The sequence below is a fragment of the Pelodiscus sinensis genome, chromosome 26, assembly GCF_049634645.1.
Source record: "Pelodiscus sinensis isolate JC-2024 chromosome 26, ASM4963464v1, whole genome shotgun sequence".
Taxonomy (NCBI): domain Eukaryota; kingdom Metazoa; phylum Chordata; order Testudines; family Trionychidae; genus Pelodiscus; species Pelodiscus sinensis.
Window position 1 is genome coordinate 21,247,970 of NC_134736.1, and position 25,684 is coordinate 21,273,653.

General features: G+C 51.9%; 1 protein-coding gene and 5 non-coding genes across 6 annotated transcripts in view; 3 read left to right on the forward strand and 3 right to left on the reverse strand.

The window, feature by feature from the left end:
• LOC142820479 (uncharacterized) overlaps positions 1 to 25,395 on the forward strand; it is a 37,969-nt gene extending 12,574 nt beyond the window's left edge. Inside the window, 4 exon segments of the mRNA XM_075909463.1 lie at positions 8,005 to 8,034; positions 23,881 to 24,175; positions 24,178 to 24,741; positions 24,744 to 25,395. Coding sequence (XP_075765578.1) covers positions 8,005 to 8,034; positions 23,881 to 24,175; positions 24,178 to 24,741; positions 24,744 to 25,222 — 1,368 coding nt within the window. The 3' untranslated portion in view covers positions 25,223 to 25,395.
• Positions 4,202 to 4,275, reverse strand: TRNAM-CAU (transfer RNA methionine (anticodon CAU)). The gene has a single exon. It is a non-coding gene; the product is annotated as a tRNA-Met (tRNA).
• Positions 8,270 to 8,342, reverse strand: TRNAV-AAC (transfer RNA valine (anticodon AAC)). Its single transcript has one exon. It is a non-coding gene; the product is annotated as a tRNA-Val (tRNA).
• TRNAK-CUU (transfer RNA lysine (anticodon CUU)) lies at positions 8,775 to 8,847 on the reverse strand. The gene has a single exon. It is a non-coding gene; the product is annotated as a tRNA-Lys (tRNA).
• TRNAC-GCA (transfer RNA cysteine (anticodon GCA)) lies at positions 10,714 to 10,785 on the forward strand. The gene has a single exon. It is a non-coding gene; the product is annotated as a tRNA-Cys (tRNA).
• Positions 18,012 to 18,093, forward strand: TRNAS-GCU (transfer RNA serine (anticodon GCU)). The gene has a single exon. It is a non-coding gene; the product is annotated as a tRNA-Ser (tRNA).
• Positions 25,396 to 25,684: the final 289 nt, after the last annotated feature.

A 25,684-nucleotide genomic window follows, 5' to 3' on the forward strand; every position in this document is an offset into this window, starting at 1 on the left:
CACACTCAGTTTTCAGGCTGGCCTCTGCACTCCTGGCTTCCCTCCTGCTTCTTCATCTCTCTGACTACGCGGCACATTTATTCTGGAATAAGCTGTTCTTGAATAGTTATTCCAAAATCGTTTATTTCGAACTAGCACGTCCACTCTGCAGGGAAACCTCAGAATAGTCTGTGGCAGGCTCCCCAATGTAGACCACTATCTCGATTTAGAGCCCCAGAAAGAATAACTTAGAATGGCTGTGGGGAAGGGCTAGTTCAAACTAGCAGCAGTGGTGCATCTACACAGGCCTTATTTTGAAATAGCTAATTTGGAATAGGCGTTATTCTTTGTAGAATGAAGTTTGCAGAAGTCGGAATAAGCCGTCTGTTACTTCAGAATTATTTCAAAATAACGGAATTGCTGTGTAGACTCTTGCATTGTTATTTTAGAATAATGGCTATTGTTCCAAAAGAACTTTTGTGGGGTGGACAGAACCTGCGCAGCCCAAGAAAAGCGATTGGTAGCTCATACCCACAATCTTTTTGTCAATTGCAGTGCAGGGCTCTGAAGACAGGGATCCAAGGCAACCACCTTGGTTGCCTTCTGCTAAGGCCAGGCCGGAGGGAAAAGAATTGCTCCTTTAAGCTGGAGCTGACCCAGCAACCTAAGGATCACTTGCCAAGCACACACTACAGTTCTCTACTCTGCCGGCTGAGATATCAAAGGATGCCTGAGTGATACTGATTTGTCCAGGTTGGCCCTTCTACAAGTCTCTGGGCACGTGTCCCTCCCCCCCCCCAATAGATGGCATTACTGATGAGGGGCAGAGGGGCTGTCACAGGTACTTCACATGCAGACAGACCCCCTGAGTGAAACCTGAGCTAGATCCATCCATGTCACAGCAAAAGGAAGAAAGTTGGGTTCTTCTCATGTCGTCTTTGATCCAGAGTCTCTCGGGGTGCGGTAGGAGCAGGTGCACAAAAAAACAAACCACTTGAATGAGCTTTGCTCTAGAAACACACAGAAACACCCCTGAGGGTTTCCTTGCCTGTACTTAAATGTTGACAAAATTTTTCTTACCAACTCCTTGGCCAACTCAGATTTCTGTGGGGTTACGAAATTCTCTCTTGTTCATTCTGTGCTCTCAGGAAGGGAGCAAATTGATGAAAGCCAGACCCCCACATGGGGACTCCAACCTAAACCCTGAGACTAAGAGGTTTACAATCCAGAAGATCAATGGTTGCTTCATTTCTGTCTTTCGTCAACCCTGACTTCCTTCAGCCCTTCCCAACTTCAAGTCCAACTCCACAGTCTGAGCAGCTGCAGGAGATGTGCATATTAGAGCATCTCCTCACTGAGCTGTAGCCTTCTGTGCCCAGGGAGCCAGACACCGCCAGGGTGGGAAAGCTGGAGGGAAATGGGGACTGATCGCTCTTTGACAGTCAAAGGTGTTGTCTGGGGCCATAAATTAGAACAGTTTTAAAGAGGCCTTGGGGGTGGGCACAGTGGCTTATCTGGGACCATAGAGTAGAAGTGTTTTACAGGCCTGCAGGGGGCACCATGACCTAGTTGGCTGAAGCACCTGTCTAGTAAACAAGAGATCCTGGGTTCAGTTCCCAGTGGTGCCTCCCTGTAGCCTTCATTTCCCATTTTCCTATCCCCTTCTGGGACACAGCAGTGGCCCCCCGTGGAACTGCTGGTTCAGGAAAAGGCTGATTGGGGAGGAGCGTTGGGAAGAAGGAAACCACAAGCCTGGAGCAGGTGCAGAGGCTGCTGTGACTGGCGCTGGCAAGGCAGGGCTCTGACTGCAATTGCTGAGACAGGAGAGCCAGCGCCACATGCCCTTGTGATTCCCTGGGAGTATCAGTGCCCAGAGATCCTGAGACTGCAACCTCTATAGCCAGTGGCGGATATAGGGCAGGGCGAGCAGGGTGGCCCCCCCGGGCCCTGCGCCTCAAGAAGCCCCGCTCATGCGCCGTGTCAAAAGGGGGGCCCCGTGAAATTGTGCTGCCCTGGGCCCCGCAGAATCCTCATCTGTCCCTGTCTATAGCCATGGAGAATGACTCTCCCCCACCTCCCTTGGGATGGGCAATGGCCGTATAGAGATAGCCTGCCCTAGGTGGTAGAGAGCCATGAAGTAACAGACTCAGGAAAAATCTCTGGGCTGCAATCCTTAATTACACAAAATTAAAATAATTCACCAGCTCAGACATGATTTCTAACCCCCCAAACAAGGAAACTAATAAAACCAGATGGACTAGCTAGAGTTTTCCTTGCTTACACATTTCAAGAAATCTATTATTACACATCTTAATACTTTGTGGCCTAAAGGATAAAATGTTTACATTCAAATCAGACCACTGAGGGTTTGAGTCCCTTTGCAGGTGTGTTTACTTTGCTTTGTGTATGCTTGTGGGGCCTGCTATCTTTGGCTGGAAAGGTCATCTGTAACAATATGGTTTTTCTGTAACCCTATTGGAAGGCCTTTTGCTATTCAGTAGGTCTAAACTAAAGTTTTCTTCTGCAGCCAGACTGAAGAGCAGCAGCAATTAGCTCTAAAGCCTAGAGTCTCGTGCTCACATTCCACCTAAATGACATTGAAATAGTGTCAGACTAGGCTGTGAGAAGGGGATCTTAGCCTAACGTCACCCACTGTAACCAGCTAAGAAACAGATCACAAGATGGGTAGAGAAAACTTAGTTAAACACCGTTTTGTCTGGAAAGAAACTGCTTATCAATAGTTGTGGTTGTTCAATTGGCATTCTATGATTATTGTCCTCCCTTTCCTATCGTTTGTCTGTGTGGTCGCTGTCTGGTTTGGATCTGTTTCTGTCTGCTGTAAATCAACTAAGGTGGTGGAGTATGATTGGTTAGGTAATTCATAATAGTATCTTATGACTAGTTAGTAAAATTATACTAAAATAATTGGTTAAGGTTTTGCTAAGCAGGACTCAATTTTCACTATATAACGTGGGGTCCAGGAAGAAGAAGGAAAAGGGGAAAAGAGAAGTAGAAAAAGGGAAAGTAAGACTGGGAAGAAGAACTCACGTCCAAAACCACCTAGGACCAGAGCTTCCAGGACAATGCTTCACAACCTTCAGTAGGGAAACAAGCTATGCAAGCCCTGAGACCCCTGACTCAGAGTAGAACATGCCTGTCCCATTAGAAGGGATACCTGAAGAGCCTGTGTTTCTATAGGGCTCTGAACCCACAACCTGCTGTATGTTAAACAAACACAATGACAACTACACCCCAAATGCTTTTTCTTGCTAGTAATGCAACTTGGGCAAATAGTATGTTACTAACCCTTTGGCCAACTCAGATTGCTGCAGGGGAAGGAATTCTCTCTTCTAATTCTATGCCCTCAGGAGAAGACCAAAGCAAAGGAGGCCGGGTCCCCACCTGGGGACTCCAACCCAAATGCTGAGAGCCAGAGGTTTACAAGCCAGATGATCAATGTTTGCTGCACTTCTCCCTCCCCCCAACTGTGCCAAATCTCAAGACCAGCTCTACAGTCCCAGCGGCTGGGGGAGATGTGCATGTTAGAGCCTCTGTCCACTGAGCTGTAGCTTTCTGTGCCTAGGGAGCCAGACACCCCCATGGCTGGAAGGAAACGGGGATAGCCTATATTTTGGGAGTCAAAGGTGTTGTCTGGAACCATAGAGTAGAACAGTTTCCCCAGTCTTCTGGAGCAGGGCACCATGACTTAGCTGCCTAAAGTACCTGCCTTATAAACAGGAGATCCTGGGTTCAAGTCCCAGTGATGCCGTTCAGAGCCTTTGCTTACTTTTTCCTAGGTCCTTCTGGGACACAGAAGAGGCCTCCCCTGGCCACCCATGGAACTGCGGGTTCAGGAAAAGGCTGATTGGGGAGGAGTGTTGGGAAGAAGGAAACCACAAGTGAGAAACACCTGATACCCTAACTCTCCATGGCTGCAGACACTACAGAGGTTGCACCCTCAGGGTTTCTAGGTGCTGACACCCCCAGGGAATCACAAGGGTGTGTGGCGCTGGCTCTCCTGTCCCAAAAATTGCAGTCAAAGCCCTGCCTTGACAGTACCAGTCACAGCAGCCTCTGTACTGGCTCCAGGCTTGTGGTTTCCTTCTTCCCAATAGCACCTCTTCAGTCAGCCTTTTCCTGAACCAGAAGTTCCTTAGGCGGCCTGGGGAGGCCTCTTCTATGTCCCAGAAGGACATAGGAAAAAGTGAGCAAAGGCTCTGAAAGGCACCACTGGGACTTGAACCCAGGATCTCCTGTTTATGAGGTAGGTGCTTTAGCCAACTAAGCCATGGTGCCTGCCGTGAGGGTTTCTTTCATACAATGAGGAGTATCAGTTATTTCTCTTGAACTAACCACACCATAACAGTGTCTTATTTTGAAATAGCGCTATTTTGAAATAGCGCCATAACACGAATATTTAAATTCCAGCTTCATATACTATTTTGAATCTCTTCATTTGCATCCCTCTCTCAAAAGGTAGACATGCCCGAACTGCCTTGTGGGCACCAAGGGGAGCCGCAAGAAGTTGGTATCACTGGGACTTTGGTGGGATAATACAGGACTGGAATATTGGCACAGAAGAGTACAGCTTGCTCAGGAAGGATTGGCAGGAAAAAGGGAGGAGGAGTTTCCTTAGATATGAAACATGCAAACACTTGGCCTGAGGCGGAGATGGACACAGGAGACTTGTCAGGAGTCTCTGGGTGAGGTTAAAGGGGTAAAACCCCAGGGTGATGTCACACTAGGCGTCTATTCCAGACACCTCCCCAGGCAGAAGAGGTGCCTGAAGCCTTTTAAACAATTAACAAAATCATCCAAAGCGCAGCTGGTTTCACACACTCAGCCTCACCCACAGCTGGGAGGCAGTTTGCAGGGAGCTGAAAAGAAACAGAAGAGGGAAAACTGGAGCTTGGCAGACCCAAGTCTTGGGATTCTTCTGTGTCCAGATGTGCTAAGCATCTGGCAGCCATACTCCCAAGTGCTGGTGTGTTTCTGCCCTCCCCATGCAGGCGAATCCCCTCCAATGGGTGTTACAGGCTGGACTTTGCCTGCCTGACTTTTAGCCAGGAAACTGCTCCCTGTGAGGTAAATGCAAAACCCCTCCACTGCAGAAACCAGCCCATTGCCTTATGGAAGAGGGAAGGAGCCCATGGGAGCACTTACCCATTGGCTGGCTCTGCCTGTGAAGAACAGGAAGGAGCAAACATCTATCACTGGAGAACGTGAGTATCAATCCCACTGCCTTTCACATGCGAAGCAAGCACTCTACCACTTAAGCTAATTCCCCTGCCTGTGAGGAGTTTTCCTGTCCCATCCACCTTGTTCCAGAGCCCACAACATCCCTTCTGATAAACACTCATATAAAACTCAGCAAATCTCCAGAGAAGTTGCGGTTCCCTTTACGAGACTCTGCACAGCTCAGTTCCAATCAGCCGGTCTTCCCTAGAGCCCGGAACATCGACTGTGGCAGCGTCGCTCTTACGCCCAGTGTAGACACAGCCTGAGAGTGTCACTAAACCAGCCCCAGACACATTCCTGGCTAGGACCAGTCACAGTCTGGGCTCAGTGAGGGTCCGTCCTACCTGAGACATGTGTGACACAAAAGCCTCCTGTTCCCTGCCCAGTTCCCAACACTGGCTGCAGACCCAGCGATATTTGGTGCCTTGGCTGCTGTCCCTGCTGGCAGGGAGCTGTCCCGAACCTGCGGTTCATCTTCCTCTGAGAGGTGGCAGCTCTGTGAGGGGGAGAAGTGCTGTGTGTGTGAGGGGAGGGGGGTTCAAGCAGGGGAATTTCCCTGCATGTGTAGAAACCATCACTGCCAGCCCAGGCTGGGCCAGTGCGCTGGCATCCCTCATGCCTGGAGCATCCCGCCTGGGAAAAACTGAAACTGTGTCAGGAGATAAGGGATCAGGGTCCCTCCTGCAGGAGCTATAGGGCTTGGGGTCCCTCCATCCCTCTCCAACAGGAAATATAGGATCAAGGGTCCCTCCCCTTCTCCCCACCAGAAACTATGGGGCCAGGGGACCCTTCACCTCCCAGCAGGAGTTGGCAGGTGCCATGGTGGGTCACACACAAACAGGTGCACACGCCCTCAATATGGGTGCCCAGGACAAAACTTTCTCTACTCCTGGAACAGTGACTTGCAGTGAGGCCCCTCCCTGACAGCACCGTAGCACAGCTAGGGATGTTATCCACCCAAAGAGTTCCCCGAGTTTCCCAGCTTCTCCATGCCCCCAAATCCCATCAGGTAAACTGCCCCATGGGCTTCACCAGCACCATGCTCAGGGCCTGGGGATTTTCTGTCAGACCAAATAACTAGCCCCCCACTGCTCTGGAGTCTCTGCCTTTTATGGGCCTTCTCATCCTCAGGCTCCTCTTTGTCTCCAGACAGACCCTGCTCTGCTACAGCCACCAGCCATCTCCATCTGGCTGTCACTCCTGGGCCTTCTAGAGCAAAGCATGCCCCTTGATTCTGACTTTGGATATGTGGGCTTTTAGCAGTCAGGTCTGCCCCTTACACCAGGAGAGGGTTTGAACAGTTTTTGTAGAGAGAGACAGCCACTGTGGAGGGTCCTTGCTAACTCTCTCAGGGTACGTCTAAACTACATGCCTCTGTCGGCAGAGGCATGTAGATTTGTTTGTTCAGCAAAAGCAAATGAAGCCGCGATTTAAATGATCGCGGCTTCATTTACATTTACATGGCTGCCGCACTGAGCCGACAAACAGCTGATCAGCTGTTTGTCGGCTCGCGCACTAGTCTGGATGTTCCCCCTGTCGACATCAAAGCCCTTTGTCAGCAGCCCCGGTAAACCTCATTCCACGAGGAATAACGGGGCTGCCGACAAAGGGCTTTGATGTCGACAGGGGGAACATACAGACTAGCACGAGAGCCGACAAACAGCTGATCAGCTCTTTGTCGGCTTAGCGCGGCAGCCATGTAAATGTAAATGAAGCCGCGATCATTTAAATCGCGGCTTCATTTGCCTTTGCTGATCTGTCTAATCTACATGCCTCTGCCGACAGAGGCATGTAGTCTAGACACAGCCTCAGAGCACAAAGTTTCTTGTCAGTTACAGTTACAGCAAACTGCCACCCAGAACTGAGCCTCATAACCAGCCCTGAGTGAGGGGTGCAGGGAGAGCAGCTCACACATGCCAAGGGGCTGGCCAAGGGCAGGACATGAGCCTGCAAGGCGGCAGCAGTGGGTGGGTGGAGCAGGGGGCAGAGCTGGGCTCTAACTTGCTAGGGGTGTGTCTCATAGCTCAGAATAAGCAATGCAACTGTGTGGCTAATTTTGAAATAGCGTATTTTGTAATTTGGCGCTGGCTACACAGCACTTATTTCCAAATAAATTGCTATTCCGTAACGCCCCTCACTCCTCGCGACATGAGGTTTGCAGGGACGTCGGAATAGCGAGCCCATTATGGTTTGAAATAAGGGGCTTGCTCTTAAGTGAGCATTACGTCATAAACATCTGAGCTAGCCGGCCCACGGGTGTCAGTCTCACAAGTGGCCCTTTCAGAAAGGAGCCTCGGGCAAATGCAAGGACATTGTGGGCTCTGGAACAAGGTGGGTGGGGCAGCAGCGACTTCGGCAGGCAGTAGAATTAGCTCAAGTGGTAGAGCGCTTTCTTAGCATGTAAGCGGTAGTGGAATCAATGCCCACATTCTCCAACATGTGCTCAACTTTCATCTCTTTACTTTCACTGTGGAGCCTTCAGCGGTCCCCACCTTCTTCCTACCTGCTCTCCCAAAAAAGACAGATCTGGTTCCCCAGCAATTGCCATGCTGCAAAGCAGAGAATGGAGAAATCAAGCTCAGGAGTCCACCAGGCTCTGAGATGCAATGGAAAACATGTCAGACTTTTAAGCTGCAATGGTTAATGTGTGTACAGCTAGTTATTCAAAGATTGTGGATTTAAGTCCCATGAGTGTCTCTGTAGCTGCTTTCTGATTTCCAAGGCACCTTTTACAGAACAGGCAATCCTTAGGACACGGGGGTGGGCTTGAGTCCAGACAGTTCCCAGCAGACCCCAGTAAAGGTGTACACTGGGCAAGTAACACAAGGGAGGCAGCAGGCAGAGCCGGCCCAATGCACCAGCCTCCCAGGGCAGGGGAGGCCAAGGCACAAGCAGCTGCCTGGCCTAATTTATCTGGCTTCCCCAGGTTGGCACCCAGGGGCATTATCAGCTGATGTTACCAGCCCCCTCTGTCACATGAGCGTTGGGCTCATCAACAGGCTGGTCAGCAGCAGCTGCAGTTACCTGGGCACCGCAATAAGAGGAGACCCTGTGTTTCTGCCTGGCTTCAAACCAGGGACCTTTTACGTGTTAGGCAAACATGATAACCACTACACCACAGAAACACATTTCAAGGGATGGAACTTGTCTGACTGTTCTGTTGCTGGCTCTTTCTAACACCCTGCTCTGCAGGGGAGGGGGATGCTCCTTGTGAACACTCCACCTCTTGTTCTCAGGAAAGCGCCTGATTTCCTCACCACCCCCTTGAGATTTGTAGCTCAAAGCTGGAGCTGCTGTGGAAGGAGGTGAAGCTACAGAAGCTGACAGGGGACAATCAGACGGTGAAGGGTTATTTTTTCTCCCCCCTGGGCTGATGTGGCTAGAACTGAGGAGAAGAAAATCCTCTTCCCTTCCACTCAGAAGATGGAAATTGCATTTGGTTCTCTCTTTGGTTCTACTAAAGCTGTACCCAAGACTAGACTTTTTCTTTCTAAAACTCTGGTGAAAACTGAGAGCCAATTGCTCACAGGCTGAGAATGCGAGTTAAGGAAGGGCACCGCCCAGCATGGGGCTTGAACCCATGACCTTGAGATTAAGAGCCTCATGCTCTACCAACTGAACTAGCCAGGCTGTGTGGGAAAAGTTTCCTAATATCCTATCTCAGGGTAACAGGAGCCAAGTGTTCTCCACTGCCTGACTCAAGGCTCTTTCTTTCCCCTAATGTGGGGTTCTGGTCTGTGGAGAGGTTTGAACTCGAACCCCACTCCCGACACACCCACTTCTTTCCCCACAAGGAACAGCCCCATTTCTATCTCTCCAGGGACAGGAGAAGGGCTCTGGCCTGTTCTCTGCAAAATGCTCAGCCTGTTTCATTTTCTGCAGGAACAAGTGGGATCCATGCGCCCTGTTCCCCAGTGAGAGGTATGTGTCCTCTTCCCCCCTTTCCACAGACACAGCAGGCCAGGGGGCTATGAGCCTCCAGAGGCCCCTTCCTACTTGGCCTCCTACAAAGCTGGGGTGAAAAGCTGCTAGACCCCAGCCCTCCTGGGCCAAGCCATGGCAGAGGTAGCAGGATTCACTCCTGTCTCCTCCTGCCTCTGCCCTGGTACTGAGGGGCCGGCCCCTTTCCTGCTGCCCAGGAGCCAGGACTCAGGACCCTTCCCGAAATATACTCCCCCCCCCCCCAAACCCTCTGTTCAGCTCATACTGTCCAGGTGCCTCCAGCATGGGCTGAGCAGGTGACCTGACCAACAGCTGGGAGAGCATCAGGCACCTGAGCACAACTCTGATCAGTCTGGGGACCAAGCCCCATTGGGCCTCAGACACCCAGCACAGGAGTAAAACTGCCTCTGGCAAATCTCAGGACAAGGAATGTAAAACCCACAGAGCATGAGGAGCTCACAGCAACCAGCCCAGCAGGTCCCACTGAGACTTGAACTCAGATGGCAGGATTCAAAGTCCTGCATGCTGCCCCTTACACCATCGGACCTACATATACAGCTTCTGCTGGGGACCTGGGATAGTCAGGTCTCAGGCTGGCCTCTGCTCTCCTGGTTTCCCACCAAGGCTATGTCTACACTCGTGGCTTCTTGCGCAAGTAATATGCAAAGGAGGCTAAGTGTGGAATATCCCCAAGCCTCATTTGCGTATCTAATGAGCCACCATTTTTTTCAGAAGAGGCTTTTGCGCAAGAATGAGTTACATCTATTACTTTTCAGGAAGAACGGCATTGCGTAAGAGGGTTTTTCTTGCGCAAGAAGGGGCAGTGTAGACGCTCTTTGTTGCGCAAGGGCCTCTTTGGAAAAAAATGGTGGCTCATTAGGTATGCAAATGAGGGTCAGCGAGATTCCATGCTTAGCCTCATTTGCATATTACTTGTGCAAGAAGCCGCGAGTGTAGACATAGCCCAACAGTTTCATCTCCCAGGACTCTCTGGCTACATCTCCACGGGACGTTTATTTTGGAATAAGCTATTCTTGAACAGTGATTTCAAAATAGCACGTCTACACTGCAGGGAAATTTCAGAATGAGTCCGAGTCAGGCTCCGCTAATGTAGACGAGTTATCTCGATTTAGAGCCCTGGTAGAAATAACTTAGAATGGGCCTAGGTAGGGGCCATTTTGAAATAGCGGAAGTGGAGCATCTCCACACGCATTATTCTGAAATAGCTAATTGGGAACAGGTGTTATTCTTTGTAGAATGAGGTTTACAGAAGTTGGAATAAACCATCTATTACTTCAGATTATTTCACATTAACGGAATTGCTGCACAGACTTTGGCATTGTTATTCTAAATGGCCATATTCCAAAATAACTTTTCTGTGTAGATAGAACCTGTGTCCTGTCCCAGCTCTGCTGCTTTCAGAACAAATTCCTCATTAGGGTCCATCTCAGTCTGGGCTCAGTCAGGGTCCATCCCACCTGAGATGTGTGTTACACAAAAGCCTCGTGTTCCCTGCCCAGTGCCCAACACGGGCTGCAGGTATTTGTTTTGATTGGGGGTGTAGCTCAGTGGCAGAGTGTTTGACTGCAGATCAAGTGGTCCTTGGTTCAAATCCAAGTGCCCCCTTAGAAAATGTTCCTTCAATAAACATTTACCTCTCCAGTTCTATTGCATCCTGGATTTCTGTTGTATGTGGACTCTTTAAATGAATACAAACCATTAACATTTTCTGGCACCAATACACATAAACCAGGCAAACCTGTTCCTCAGCTGGAACCAGCTCAAACCTGCTGTGTCTGGTTTGTGTTTCCAGCAATTCAACAAGGGTGTGATTTAGATGCCCATTGGCACGTCCTTGGTCTCTATGGGCTGGGCTGTGCAGAAGAACAAGAACCACACCCAGGTGGGGAGGAAGGGCTGCGGTCAACATTCTGGAGTTCAATTTAGTGAGTCCAACTAAGACCAGAGAGCACCTGACTAGGGGCCAGAAATCTGCTCTTGCTGCCTTTGGCTTCCTGCTGTGAGGACATGGCCAAGCTCAACTGAAGGAAGCTGCCTCCAGCTACATAAGGGGGGATGGTGGGAAGAGCAGACACATTGGCCAGGAACCACTGGGGGCTGCCTCCCTCATCTCCCCCGGACCTGGCAGGTGCCTGGGCCAGCTTAGCCATGGGGCCGCTCTCTGGGACAGCAAACACGGACACAAGGCAGGATTCTCTCATTCTAGGGCCATTTGTTGGTTTTTCAGCTTTCACAGCTACAGACTAGCAGGGCCCCACCGAAGGAAACGACTATGTGGCCCCCAGACCTTTTGTTTGCTGTTCCCCAAGTACTGTTGAGCTCGCAGCTGTGATGGCCGAGTGGTTAAGGTGTTGGACTAGAAATCCAATAGGCTTTCCCTGCAATGGTTCAAATCAAGGCCTGTGTTTTGGCCACACCTCTAACCAAAGCAACAAACCCCTGAGACACTCTCCCCACACTCCCCATCCCCTGTCAATCCCCTTCTACTTCTTTCAGTGCCACGTCCAGACTGAAGAGGACACTCTTTCTACGAGGCAGAAGGGACGTGTCCAGAGAACAGGGTTTTCCAAAATTTGGTGCCATGTAGCAGCAGATGGCAGGAGCCAAAGAGGCTTGACAGCCTGTTCCATCCCAGCGCGTCGCCCTCCCAGCCTGCTGCTGCTGCTGCTCCAGGAGGGGGTGTCAAGCCATGTGCATCGGGGTATTGTGATGTTACATGTGATACCAACACTCAAAGCCCTGTCCCCCACCCCAGGAGCTACTGGCAGATGGGCACAGACCCTCTGTCCTCACCTTCTGCAACCAGCTGTTTCCAAGAGGGTGAGTCTGGGCAGAAGGTGATTCCAGGATTCTGTTCCTGCCCTTGTGGACAGAGACACCTGGACAGAGAAGCAGCCCCAAAAGGCCCCTCCATAGCTCAGCTTATAGAGCAGAGGACTGGAGCAGCTGCCCCTAAGTGGCTGGCTTGACTCTACTTCTAAGGAGAGTTCTTTTCCCCTCCCCTGGATGAGGCAGAGCAGGGAAGGCCCTTTTAGGGGGGACAGACAGGTTCTCTACAGAGGACCCAACCAACAGCTCAGCCACAGAAATAAACAAAGGTCTCCTGCCAGAGCCAGGAATTGAACCAGACACCTTTAAATCTTCAGTTTAACACTGTCCCCACCAAGCTAGTTAAGCAGCTGCCAGGGAAGTTTTTCCTCACAGCACAGCAGCACACAAGAGAGCAGCTGTTGCCAGTGGCCCTGTAGGGCAAGATGAGCTTGACCAAGCCTCAGACCAGCTGGACTAGCCAGCCCACATCACAGTGAGTCACTAGTGGCCCCAGCAGAGAAAAGCCCTTGGCAGCTGCAGAGACGTCCCTGTAGCTGTCTGTGGTGTCTTTTCCAGCATGTGCCTTGTGAGGCTGCTGGCTTGGGCGTTTAATGCTTGATACTAATAATGCCAAGGTTATGGGTTCAAGCCCCATGCTGGCGCCAAGGCTGTTTGGTTTGGTGCCTTGCCTTTGTGTACCTACCTGCTATGAACAAGGAAGGAGAAAAAAGCTCTAGGTGTGTCTAGACTACCTAGTTTTGTCGACAAAAGTGGACTTTTGTCGACAAAACTATACCAGCGTCTACACTACCGCTGAGTTCTGTCGACATAACGTCGACAGAACTCAGCAGTTTTGTCGACGCTGGTAAACCTCATTTTACGAGGCATAACACCTTCTGTCGACAGAACTCTGTCGACAGAAGGTGTTATTGCCTGTAACGTTGCGTCCAGACTACAGAGTTCTGTCGACAAAGCAGCTTGCTTTGTCGACAGAACTCAATGTGTCTGGACACTCTTTGTCGACGGAAGTTTTGTCGACAGTATCTGTCGACAAAACTTCCGTCGACAAAACGCGGTAGTCTAGATGTACCCTCTGAGAGGTGAAACACTGGAATGGAAGCATGGAGCAGAGTGTCAGCTCCTCTTCCTGTAGCGCTGCCCATGCAGGTGAGAGAAGGGGCAGTTTGAGTCACCCAGCTCTGTCCCATGTGAAAATGGCAAGTGTTGCCTTAGCAGTGAGGGAGTGGTGGGAAGGAGCCTGAAGTAACCTCTTGGGTCACAGCTGCTGTAACATGTGACAATGAGACAATGAGGTGAGAAAAATGACTAGACAGTGGCCATGTGAAACATCAGGCTGGTTTCCCTGAGTTTCCCTGAGTGGGAATCAGACCAGACCAGCAAGAGTTTTGTATCCTAGCCACTAGATCACCAGAGACACCTGACACATGCCTCTTTGCTCACCGACACTAGCCTTTCGCAGGATGAGGGTGATGAGGGTCCCTTCTCCCTTGCCCAGAGGGGACAAGAACAGAAACCAAACAGAACATCAAAGCAGCCAGACTGGGCCATGCCAGTTGCCCAACTAGCTCAGGATCCTGTCTCACAACAGCAGCCAATTTCATTGTCCCGAGGGAATCCTCAGGACAGACACTTGTTAAGTGATCCCTCCCGTCACCCATTCCCAGCTCCCGGAATACACTAACTAGGGACACCTGCCCTGTCCATCCTGGTTAAATGCCATTCATTGTGGCCACCAGGGCTTCCAAAGTTGAGTAGCTCTGCATTAAGGGTTCTTATTAATGTCAAGGACCTCAAGCAATGTAAAGCCAGATTGTGATGGAACTGGAAAGGAAAACATTTCCACTAGAAAGAAATTTTCCAAGAGGGCACTTGGATTTGAACCACAGACCACTTGATCTGCAGTCAAACACTCTGCCACTGAGCTACACCCCAACGGAAGTTGGCATCTGCAGCCAATGTTGGGAACTGGACGAGGAACAAGCGACAAGAGGCTTTTGTGTAACTCACATCCCAGGTGCCACCCTTTGGCTTGGTCTCCACACTGAGCAGGCAGGTGGAAGGGGTCTGATGCTGTCACAGCTGCAAGGCAAGTCACCCACCTTGCCCCTGAGCTCCATGTGGGCAGCAGCCAGACAGTGTGAGTGAAACAGAGGGTCATGGGGGGGGCGGGGATTTGTATATTTTAGGAAGGGTCCTGAGTCCTGGCTCCCAGCCACGCACCTTGGCAGAAAGACCAGCGGCCCCTGCACAAAGCGCATTGTGGGAATAAGAGTTGGGCAGCAGGAAAGGGGCCTGCCCCTCAGCACCAGCGAGCCGGTGGGAGAAGATGGGAGTGAATCCTGCTACCTCTCATGCGCAAAGGCATCACTTTTCCAATGGAGCTAATTCTGCCCCACCTGCAACCTGTCTCCAGTGCTTTTGCCATTGTCCGGCCCAGGAGGGCTGGTGTCCAGCAGCTCTCTGCCCCAACGTGGCTGGCTTTTGGGGAGAGCAAGTAGGAAGTGGGGACCGGGGCCGGGGGGGGGGGGGCTACTGGAGCCACTTAGTCCCCTGGCTGGCTCTGCTGGTAAAAAGAAAAATTGGAAATTTCTCCCCTCATTGGAGAATGTGGGTATCGATCCCACTGCCTCTCACATGCGAAGCAAGCGCTCTACCACTTGAGCTAATTCCTCTGCTGCATTTATAGTGGCCTTCTTGGAAGCTCTTCCCTTCTCCACAGAGACGTCGGCCTTCTAGGTCAGTTAGTCGTGGGAAAGGAGAAGGCTCCAAAAAGGCCTCAAGGGCAGATCTCAAGGGGACTCCCTGCAGCAAAGCCATGGGGGGTCTCTGAGATGGCCCCTGCCCTGCAGCCTGTCCCACCTGGCCATTGTCATGGACTCTCTGTGAGGTCATCACCTCCCAACCTCCATTAGCCAATAAGCTGAGGGGCTGCAAAAGTCCTTTGTGATGTCACTGCCACACCCACCCCTGCCCTCCAGGGCTAATGTCCTGCCCCAGGCAGCCCCTTTGCATGGCTGAGCTGCTCCCAGGGGTGAAAGTGACACATTTCTTACAGGGACTGTTATATTGGGCACCACCCCTTGGGCTGGGCAGGAGGGAGGGGGAGGCTCAAGGCAGGAAGTTGGGGGAGGGGTTGTGATAGGACAGTACCTGTAAGAAATTAAAATGTGGAGTGTGGGAGGCTCAAGGCAGGGATTTGGGGAGTGTGTGAGAGTTGGGGGGGGACTCAGAGCAGGGGTGAGGATGTGGGAGGGTAGAGAAGTCAGGGCACAGGATCTGGGATATGGGGGAGGCTTGGGGCTGGGACTGTGTGTGTCGAGGGGATCCCTCTGCTCTGTGCTCCCTGAGGCCCTTTAACACACATGGACTGACCTGGGCGCAGGCCAGTGAGGGGGGTTTCAGTGAAGCTACATGTAAATGGATCCCTCTAGCAATCCCTGCCAGCCACACGCACAGGGGGAGGGACTTTAGCCAAGGAAGCAGAAGCAGCCAATCTGAGGGAGGTTTAGAAGCAAAGATGGGCTGCTGCCAGGATGGATGAGGGGATGTCACAGGGCACGAGCATGATAAGGGGAGCAGAGAGGGCCCTGCTGCACTGAGAGACATGGCAAAGCCTGGGATTGAGCCAGGGACCTTTAAATGTTTCATCTAAGGCTCCGCACACTGAGCTGCCAATAAACCCGTCTGGCTCATTATTTACTGTCCAGGATGTTTGGCAGCCGTGTCACAGCCTGAGTGTTGCTCAGCACTAGTAGGAGACAGGGAGGGACAAAATGGTCCTTTCAGAACAACCCCCACCCCAACCCCAAGGACCAGCCCTTCCCTCCACCCTCACTGGGGTCTGCTGGGAATTGCCTGGATGCCAGCCCACCCCAGTGTCAGCCTAAGGATTGACTGGTCTGTAAAAGCTGCATCCTGGAAATGAGGAAGCAGCTAAAGTGACTCTGGTGGGACTTGAACCCACAATCTTTGAATGTCTAGCTCAGTGGTCCCCAACCTTTTTAGGTTGTCGGGCGCCAGGGGGCGTGGCCATTTGCCCAACCAGGCGCCAGGGGGCGAGCACTGGGGGCACCCCTCCATCCACGCGCCCAGGGGCAGGGCCCCCCATAGCTGCGAGCCCAGGGGCAGGGCCCCCTCTAAGGGCCGCGCGCCCCAGGGCCTGCGCTCCCCCCCACCCAGTCCAGCGCGCCCGAGGCCTGTGCTCCTTCCCCCCCCCCCCGAGTGCTGCGCGCCCCGGACCAGCACTCCCACCCCTCCTGCCTAGTGCCTGGCGCTCCCCCCGCAAGCGCCCATGCGCCATTTGCCCCAGGGCCAGGCCAGCCCCAAGCACCTGGGGGGCGCATTGAAATGCGCCCGTGGGCACCATGGCGCCCACGGGCACCGTGTTGGGGACCACTGGTCTAGCTGGACTCACATTAACCACTACAGCTTAGAAGTCCAACATGCTTTCCATTGCACCCCAGAGCCTCATGGGCTGGTGAGTTGGATATCTCCACTCTCTGCTTTGCAGCATGGCAATTGCTGGGGGGTCTGTCTCTTTTGGGAGAGGAGGTAGGAAGAGGGAGGGGGGCCACTGAAATTAAAGGGTAGAGCTGTAATTGGAGAACATGGGCATCAACCCCACTGCCTCTCGCATGCTAAGCGAGCGCTCTACCACTTGAACTAATTCCCCTGCCTGCGAAAGGCTTTGCTGCCTCACCCACCTTGTTCCAGAGCCCACAACATCGCTGCGAGTGCTACTTGTGAGACTCACACCTGTGGGTCGGCTAGCTCGGAGGTTTAGGACGTGGTGCTCATATCACACTGACGCGTCTTAAGAGCAAGCCCCTTATTTCAAGCTATAACAGGCTCGCTATTCCGACGTCCCTGCATGGAGATTTATTTCGAAGTGCTGTGTAGCCAGCCCCAAATTACAAAATAAGCTATTTCAAAATAGGCGCATTGATTATTTTGAAGTATGGGACGCACCCCTAGTGAGTTAGAGCTGAACTCTGCCCCCAGCTCCCTGCTTCACCCACCCACGTACTGACTCCCTCACTGCCATGGGGCTCTTTGCATTGGCCTCTTCTCTCTGTCGCCAGGCTTCAGCCAGGACTGAGACTCAGGCAGCAGAATGTGACCCAGCTCCCTGCACCTGGGCCCTGCATTTCTCATCCCTTCAGAGACACTTGCTAGTGGAGGAATCAATCACAGTCACATGAGTGTAGATTATGAAACTTTGTAGCTGTTGTTGCCTTGGAAACTCCCCACAGACCTTCCCCTGGGGTCCCGGGCAGCCGCTCACATTGCACAGCTCACTTGAGGTGAGGGTGTTGTGTAGACATGCCCGTCCTGTTGAGGGCCAGCCTGCTGGGGGGAGGCTCTGGCCACTTCCTTTCCTTGTCTCTCTCAGGCTGTGTCTACACTGCAGGGCTACGTCTACACTGCAGGCTTTTTGTGCAAGAGCAACTGCTCTTGTGTAAAAACTTGCAGAGCGTGTACACTGAAGGCACATTTTTGCGCAAGTAAATTTATAGTGCAGCATCAGACAACAGGGCTTCTTGCACAGAAGTTATTGCTCTCCCCACGAGTAATAAGCCCTCTTGTGCAAGAACTCGCCCACAAGGAGGCAGTGTGGACGGGCAACAGGGGATTCTTGCTCAAGAAAGCCGAATATCTAAAATGCCCGTCAGAGCTTTCCTGCGCAGGAAAGCGTCCACACTACCATGGCTGCTTTTACAGAAAAGCACTTCTCTTGTGCAACAGCACATGGCAGTGTGGACACACTGTTGGGCAAGACCTTTTGCACAAAACAGTTCTTGAGCAAGAAGTATGCAGGGTAGGTGAAGCCAGGGGGTGTTTGGGTTTGTTACCAGCACTGAGCTTTGTACAACAGCCCAGGGAATATTGTGAAAAGCCAAAACCTTCCCGCCCTGGGTGTCCTTGGCCAGTCAGCAAGTGGCAGAAAGATTTCCTGAAGTGCTGACTTCAGGTGATTTAAAGCAAATTGTAACAGCTCAGATGAGGTGGCCGAGTGGTTAAGGCGATGGACTGCTAATCCATTGTGCTCTGCATGCATGGGTTCAAATCCCATCCTCGTCGGGTATTTGCAGCCCTTTCTCTTGCCTCTCCCAGAGGTTCAGTGCCAGCCTCTCCTGCAACCCTGCCTGCCCCACAGGGGAAATCTCCACAGAAACACTCCCAGCTGGAACCCTCAATCCCTTCTGCCCTCAAGGGGAAACCTCCCAAAGGAGATTCCAGGCAGCCAGGCCATGGGGGTCTCTGAGATGCCCCAGCCCTGCAGCCTGTCCCACCTGGCTGTTGCCATGGTCCCTCTGTGAGGTCACTGCCTCCCAGCCAATGAGCTGAGGTTCTGCAAAAGTTCCTTGTGATGTCACTGCTGCCTTGCAGGCTCATGTCCTGCCCCTGGCCAGCCCCTTGGCATGTGTGAGCTGCTCCCCCTCTGCCCCCGTCACTCAGGGCTGGTTCTGGGGCTCACACAGGGAACATCAGAGGCTGCTCAGGGGGCCACATTGCTAGGCCAGGGGCCCTCCTGTGGGGCTGTGAGTGTTGCTGTCCCTGCTGTACAGACAGGGCCATAGAGCCTCAGGAGGCTGCAGTGGTGAGAGACACTTCCCTGGTTTCAGGAGCTAGATGAGATTTCAAGCCCCATGACTTGGAGCCAGCTACCGATACCCGTGGAAAGCTGATTTTCAGAGGGGTGTGATCAGCCCTTCCTGTGTATCTGGCTTCTTCAAAGGGGCTTAATCAGGAGCTAAAAGTTGAAGAAGGGACATTTAGAAGGGAGAATTTCTGTCTCTGGCACTGTCCCACCTGACAAAGAATTTACATTCCTCTGCTTTCTGAGACAGTTGGCAAGGATGCTCCACAGTGGCTGTCTCTCTCTCTCCCTCTCTGCAGAAGCTGTTCAGACCCCTCACTAGCCAATGCTGGTGTCAGGTGCAGCTCTGAGTGCTAAAATCCCAGGGGTGCAAAGTCAGAATGAAGGGGATGCATTTTGCTCTAGAAGTGACAGCCGGAGGGAGGTGGCTGGAGCAGAGCAGGGTCTTTCTGGAGACAAAGAGGAGCCTGAGGATGAGAAGGCCCATGAGAGGCAGAGACTCCAGAGCGGGGGGGCTAGTTATTTGGTCTGGCAAACTGGCATGGCCCAGTCTGGCTGCTTTGATGTTCTATTTGGCTGTTCTTGTCCCCTCTGGGCAAGGGACCCTCCCCGCATCCTGAAGTGGACATTAAATGGCCTGTGAAAGGCTAGTGTAGGTGAGCAAGGAGACATGCTTTATGTGCAAAGTCAGAATGAAGGGGATGCATTTTGCTCTAGAAGTGACAGCTGGAGGGAGGTGGCTGGAGCAGAGCAGGGTCTTCACAGTTCGAACTAGCGGGGTAATGTAGGCATACCGCACTTGCAAATGAAGCCCGGGATTTGAATTTCCCGGGCTTCATTTGCATAAGCGGGGAGCTGCCATTTTTAAAACCCCGCTGGTTCGAACCCCGTGCAGCGCGGCTACACGGGGCACGAACTAGGTAGTTCGAACTAGGCTTCCTGGTTCGAACTACCGTTACTCCTCATTTCACGAGGGTTCGAACCAGCGGGGTTTTAAAAATGGCGGCTCCCCGCTTATGCAAATGAAGCCCGGGAAATTCAAATCCTGGGCTTCATTTGCAAGTGCGGTATGCCTACATTACCCCGCTAGTTCGAACTAGCGGGGTAGTGTAGACATACCCAAACTGAGGAATGTGCAGTGCCCTGGCGCAGGCTGGGGCTACAGGGCACAGCGAGGCGCCTCCATTCCCTTGGGCCAGGCAGGAGAGCGCCAGGTGTGTGTGTGGCTGCTGCATTTGCCCTGTGAGTAACTCTCCTTCCCTTCTCTGGGCTAGTAAATCGCTGGTGACGGTGCCATAGGACTAGCTGCAGGCGCCGGGTTTGCTTTCAGCCGGGAGGTGCCAGTGACTTGGGGCAAACGCTCCTTTGGGATGGGCAGAAACCAGAGTGTCGGGGGCTTGGGGACGGAGCAGGTGTCTGTCACTGAGGCTGTCCTGACAGGGTTTGGGGCAGGGGAGCTGGTGCCATGGCCCATGGGGGGGGGAAGATGCAGCGCGAAGAGCTGGGGACGCCAGGCGAAGCAACCAGGGACTTGCCGGGAAGAGGGGTGGGGGGTGAAGGGGCGGGGCTGTGGGAGCCGGGGGGGCGGGGCTGTGGAGCGGGTGGGGGAATGTTTCTGAGCTGGGGGAGCAGTGAAGCCCCCGGCTCCTCCGCGCTGCCACTTCCCACATGCAAGCCACTCAAAAAGTGAAGGTGAGCCCAGAGATGAAGCAGGAAGGCTACCGGCACTGCTTCCACTCCCAGGACAATTGGCTAGTTTCTGGCCAGAAAGGCAGCACTGTGCCCCCTCCCCTCTGGCTCATAGTTATTCAAACACCCATATGGCCCCGTAGCCTGTGCGAGGGTTGGGCAGGCTCCCTGTCTGCCTCAGAGAAGTGCTTGGCTGCTGGCCGGGAGTCACTCAGGTAAGTCTCCTGGCCAAAGCTTGCCTCTGGCACCCCAACCTCTCCCTTCCCCTCCTAATTCTCTGCCCCCCACTCCTGCCTCCTGCTCCACATATCAACACTCTCTCTTCCTGCATCCACGTATGCAAGAATCTCTTCATGGTCAGAAACCCTCACCCTTATTTGTCCACTCAGCCACTTTTCTAAATTAACTTTACTTTAAATATTTCATGAGTAGTTGGCTAATCCAGTGCCCCAGATCACACCTGCTTCCTTCACCCAAACTCCTTCCCAGACCCCTTTTTCCCTCCTGCATTCCAAAGCCTCTCTCAAAGCTCCCTTCTTCTCCCAGTGTCCATCTCATACGCTGTATTTCCTGGTTAATGTCTTGGAAGAGTGCAGCTCTCAACCACTTTCCAAAATCTTGGAGTCTCTCCCCTCCCCCCCATCAAATGAATTGCCCACCCCTGGTCTAGTGGATACAGTTCAGTGAGAGTTAATAACTGAAAGCTGCAGCTGGACAATTTCAGGCTAGAGAGGAGGCACAAATGTTTGATGGGTAAGAGAATTAGCTGCTGAAACAAATGAGCAAAGAACTGATGGGTTCTCCATCTCTTGATGTCTTCATATCAACACTGGACGACTTTCTAGAAAATATGCTGTGGGGAAACAGAACTTTGTGCCTAAGTAGCTCGGATAGGTGTAATGGCTTATGCCACAGAGGGGACAGACTGCATGGCTAAGGATATTTTGTGATGCCATGAATCCATTAATTTTAAGGTCTTATCCTGAAAACATTCAGCACACGTGTTTAATAATATGTATATGAATACTCATATTAACTTCACTTCCTCTCTGTTATGGAAGTCTGTGTCAGAGGAGAGAACCAAAGTTTGGGCTGCAAATCAATGCATGAAGACTAAGGATTATAAATATTGCAGCCCAAATTAAATTAAACCTATGTCCATGTTCAGGCAGATGAATATGTGGCTTGTTAGCAGAAACAACTGGATGCTGAAAACTGAATCCCATTGTTGCAGGCAAACTAATGTAACTCAAGCCAGGTATTGAGAGAAATAAATACGGCCTTTGGATCTAACTTGTGTGTGGTGTTTATGGAATATCTAGACTCAGCGTAGAGTCCAGCATGTTTTTCACCAAGGACAGAGTCTGGGCAGAATTGGGGTGTGGAAAGGATTAAAGCTCTTTTTGAAATGTCTCCAATTCCCCTTCTCCTTCTGACTGCAGAACACCCATGGCTGACTCCAGCTCAGCGCCTGGCCTGCAGAGCCAGGGACAGGAAATGGCTGTGGCGAAGCCAGTGAGCTTCGAGGAGGTGGCTGTGTATTTCTCTGAAGAGGAATGGGCTCTACTGGACCTGGGCCAGAGAGCCCTCTACAGGGATGTGAGGCAGGAGAATTATGAAGCTGTGTGCTGGCTGGGTGAGGATTCCTGTCCCCTTGTGTAACAGAAGCTGGGTGGGCTCTGGAGCAGCTGGGTTGGGTTTGGTTCGGTTCAGGGTCCCTCATTGCCCGAACCCCCAATATCAGCAGTATGTGCCCCAGTAATCCTGGCTCCTGTGTGAGAGGAGGTTCAGTGACATAATACTGGTGCTTCTCTTCCCACAGCCAAGGTCTCATGGTTCCCACCTTCTTGCCCATGTTGTGCCTTGGCCGGAGGCATCAGTGGAAGGGCCCAGGCAGGAACAACAGGTACCTGAGTAGTGGAGCTGGGTGCAGCTTTTCTTAGCATCTGCAGAGTCCCCTTGTGCTATTGTGCTGAGCCCCTGGAAGGAAGGCACCAACTCAGAGTCCTTCCCTGCTTCTGGTAGATTCTGTGCAAGCCAGAGGGGCACCAAACGGTAGGCCCGACTGGCCACAAGAGGAGGGCTGCTGCTGCTGGCAGAGTAGATCTAAGGCTGCAGAAGGAGAGCTGAGCTGCAGGAGCATCTAAGAGCAGCAGAGAAGCAGGACAGCCACCTTGGCTGGCCACAGGAACATCCCGGCACTGCCCTGGCTGTCTGCAGGACTGACTGCTGTTCTGCGCAGCTCACAGGGCACACCCAGGCACAGTCAGTCAGTATCAGGAGTGTGGAGCATGGGCAGGGCCTGAAGTGGCCAGACAAGGATTCATTTTCCTTATCAGACAACTTCCCTTGCCTCCTTCTGGCTCAAGTAGAGTACCTGAGCCCAAGAGCAGGGCAAGTCCAGCCCCCAGCCAAGAGCTTTGTGGGCAGAGCCCATAGGGCTCTAGAGCTCTGCTAGGTCCTTTCTCTCCCAGCCCTAGTGACCTCACATGTGGCAGCTCAAATATGAGTCCTGGCTAGGGGTGTCTGTCAATCCTGAGCATCCTAGAGCTCTCCCCTTATGAGCAGTGTGTTCCTGTCCTGCCCAAGTATGGAACAGGCCCTAAGGGAGACTGAGTTGTATCCTGGAGAGTGAAGCAGAGCGCTCAGTTCCCCATGAGAGTCAGCTGGGCTATTCCCAACATGTTAGTGGGAGGAGAGGAGAATTAGTATGTCCTGGTATCTTGTACCAGCCAGAGACCAGTCTCTGGAAGGCTGAGAAGAAGCCTTTCTGGGTAGGAAACTCAGATCCTGGCTTTGGAAGCAACAATGGCACAGACCTTAATCAAAAAGATCAGCACTTGGTTAATTTCTCTCCCAATAGGATTTCCAGTCCCCAAAGCTCATGTGCTCTCCTGGATGGAGCAAAGGGAAGAGCTGCAGATCGTGGATCTCCAAGGCTCTGAGGAAGGGAAGATCATCAGTGACACACACACAGGTGAGATCAGCTAAACTGACTCAAACCAATTTCTGTGTTCTCATAGCAGGTGTTGGTTGTGTGTTTTCATCAAGTCTGACTGGCCTTTCAGCCTGTCTTGAACTCTAGTCTGAGAGTGCTGTGTGGGGAAAGACTGATGGGGGAGCAGGGTGAACTCAGCTCATGATTATTGTATCTTTCCAGTCATTCTTTGGGTGTCCTCCCCCCCATTTTCTGTTCATCATTCAGAATTTTTCTTTCAACTCAGCACAGAGAATGACTCCTGTGTGGTTTCTCTTTCTATCCCAGCAGGTGATGAGATGCTGAATGAGAACAGTGAGAGGAGTCTTCAGGAGGAAGGACCTGAGCGAATGGCTCCATGTGGGATTTTAGTGGGAAGATTTGAAGGGTATGTTTCTCAGAGTCCTGAGCAAGGAGAGACTTGTGACAGACAGTGTAGCCTACAAAGGCAGCAGGGAAACCATCCTGGAACAGGACAGGATAAATCCAGTGACAGGAGCAGAAGGTTGAAAACAAATACAGAAACTGTTCAAACAAAAATTCCCCATCAACATTCACCTTGTTCTTGCTGTGACTGTGCAGCTCTTATTAAACGTGAAAGAGCCCAAACAGGTGCTCTGACTGTGGGAAAAGCTTCAGTCGGAGGTCAAACCTTGTTAGCCATAGGAGAGTTCACACCGGAGAGAAACCCTTCAGCTGCTCTGACTGTGGGAAAAGCTACAGTCAGAAGTCACAGCTTGTTAACCATAGGAGAACCCACACAGGAGAGAAACCCTTCAGCTGCTCTGATTGTGGGAAAAGCTTCAGTCAGAGGTCAAGCTTTGTTAACCATAGCAGAGTTCACACCAGAGAGAAAACCTTCAGCTGCTCTGACTGTGGGAAAAGGTTCAAACGGAGGTCTCACGTTTTAGGCATAGGAGAGCCCATACAGGAGAGAAACCCTGCAGCTGCTCTGACTGTGGGAAAAGCTTCAGCTGGCGGTCACAGCTTGTTAGCCATAGGAGAGCCCACACAGGAGAGAAACCCTTCAACTGCTCTGACTGTGGGAAAAGCTTCAGTCACAGGTCATACTTTGTTAGCCATAGGAGAGCCCACACAGGAGAGAACCCCTTCAGCTGCTCTGACTGTGGGAAAAGCTTCAGTCGGCGGTCACACCTTGTTATCCATAGGAGAGCCCACACAGGAGAGAACCCCTTCAGCTGCTCTGACTGTGGGAAAAGCTTCAGTCAGAGGTCACACCTTGTTATACATAGGAGAGCCCACACAGGAGAGAATCCCTTCAGCTGCTCTGACTGTGGGAAAAGCTTCAGTCAGAGGTCACACCTTGTTATCCATAGGAGAGCCCACACAGGGGAGAAACCCTTCATCTGCTCTGACTGTGGGAAATGCTTCAGTTACAGGTCATACTTTATTAGCCATAGGAGAGCCCACACAGGAGAGAGTCCCTTCAGCTGCTCTGACTGTGGGAAAAGTTCAGTCAGAGGTCGCACCTTGTTAGTCATAGGAGAACCCACACAGGAGAGAAACCCTTCAGCTGCTCTGACTGTGGGAAAAGCTTCAGTCAGAGGTCACACCTTGTTATCCATAAGAGAACCCACACAGGGGAGAAACCCTTCAGTTGCTCTGACTGTGGGAAATGCTTCAGTGACAGGTCATACATTGTGAGCCATAGGAGAGCTCACACAGGAGAGAAACCCTTCAGCTGCTCTGACTGTGGGAAAAGCTTCAGTCAGAGGTCACACCTTGTTAATCATAGGAGAGCCCACACAGGAGAGAAACCCTTCAGCTGCTCTGACTGTGGGAAAAGCTTCAGTCAGAGGTCACAACTTGTTATCCATAAGAGAACCCACACAGGGGAGAAACCCTTCAGCTGCTCTGACTGTGGGAAAAGCTTCAGTCAGAGGTCACACCTTGTTAGACATAGGAGAACCCACACAGGGTAAAAACCCTTCAGCTGCTCTCACTGTGGGAAGAGCTTCAGTCAGAGGTTGCGCCTGGTTAAACATAGGAAAACCCACATGCAAGAAAACATTCGACTGTAGGAAACATTCAACTGTTCTGACTGCAGTCAGAGGTCACAGTTTGTTATCCATAAGAGAACTCTCACAAGAGTGAAATCCTTCAACTGCTCTGACTTTGGGAAATGTTATTGTGAGATTTCAAGCCTTGAAGCCACACATATGAGAAACCCTATAGTGGTGGTGAGCAAAATTTTCTCTGTTGGCACAATCTAGCCTGCCTAAGGCTTTGATTCTGTCCACAAGGTAATACCAGGCCCCACCTCCAAATAAGCATGTGCTGAGTGGGAAGGAGCTTAGCCCCACTCCCTCTTCGTGTTGTGTAGCTTCTAGAGAGGAGGCAGCACTAGGCTGAGTCTTTGCTACACAACCTGAGGCTGGCATTAG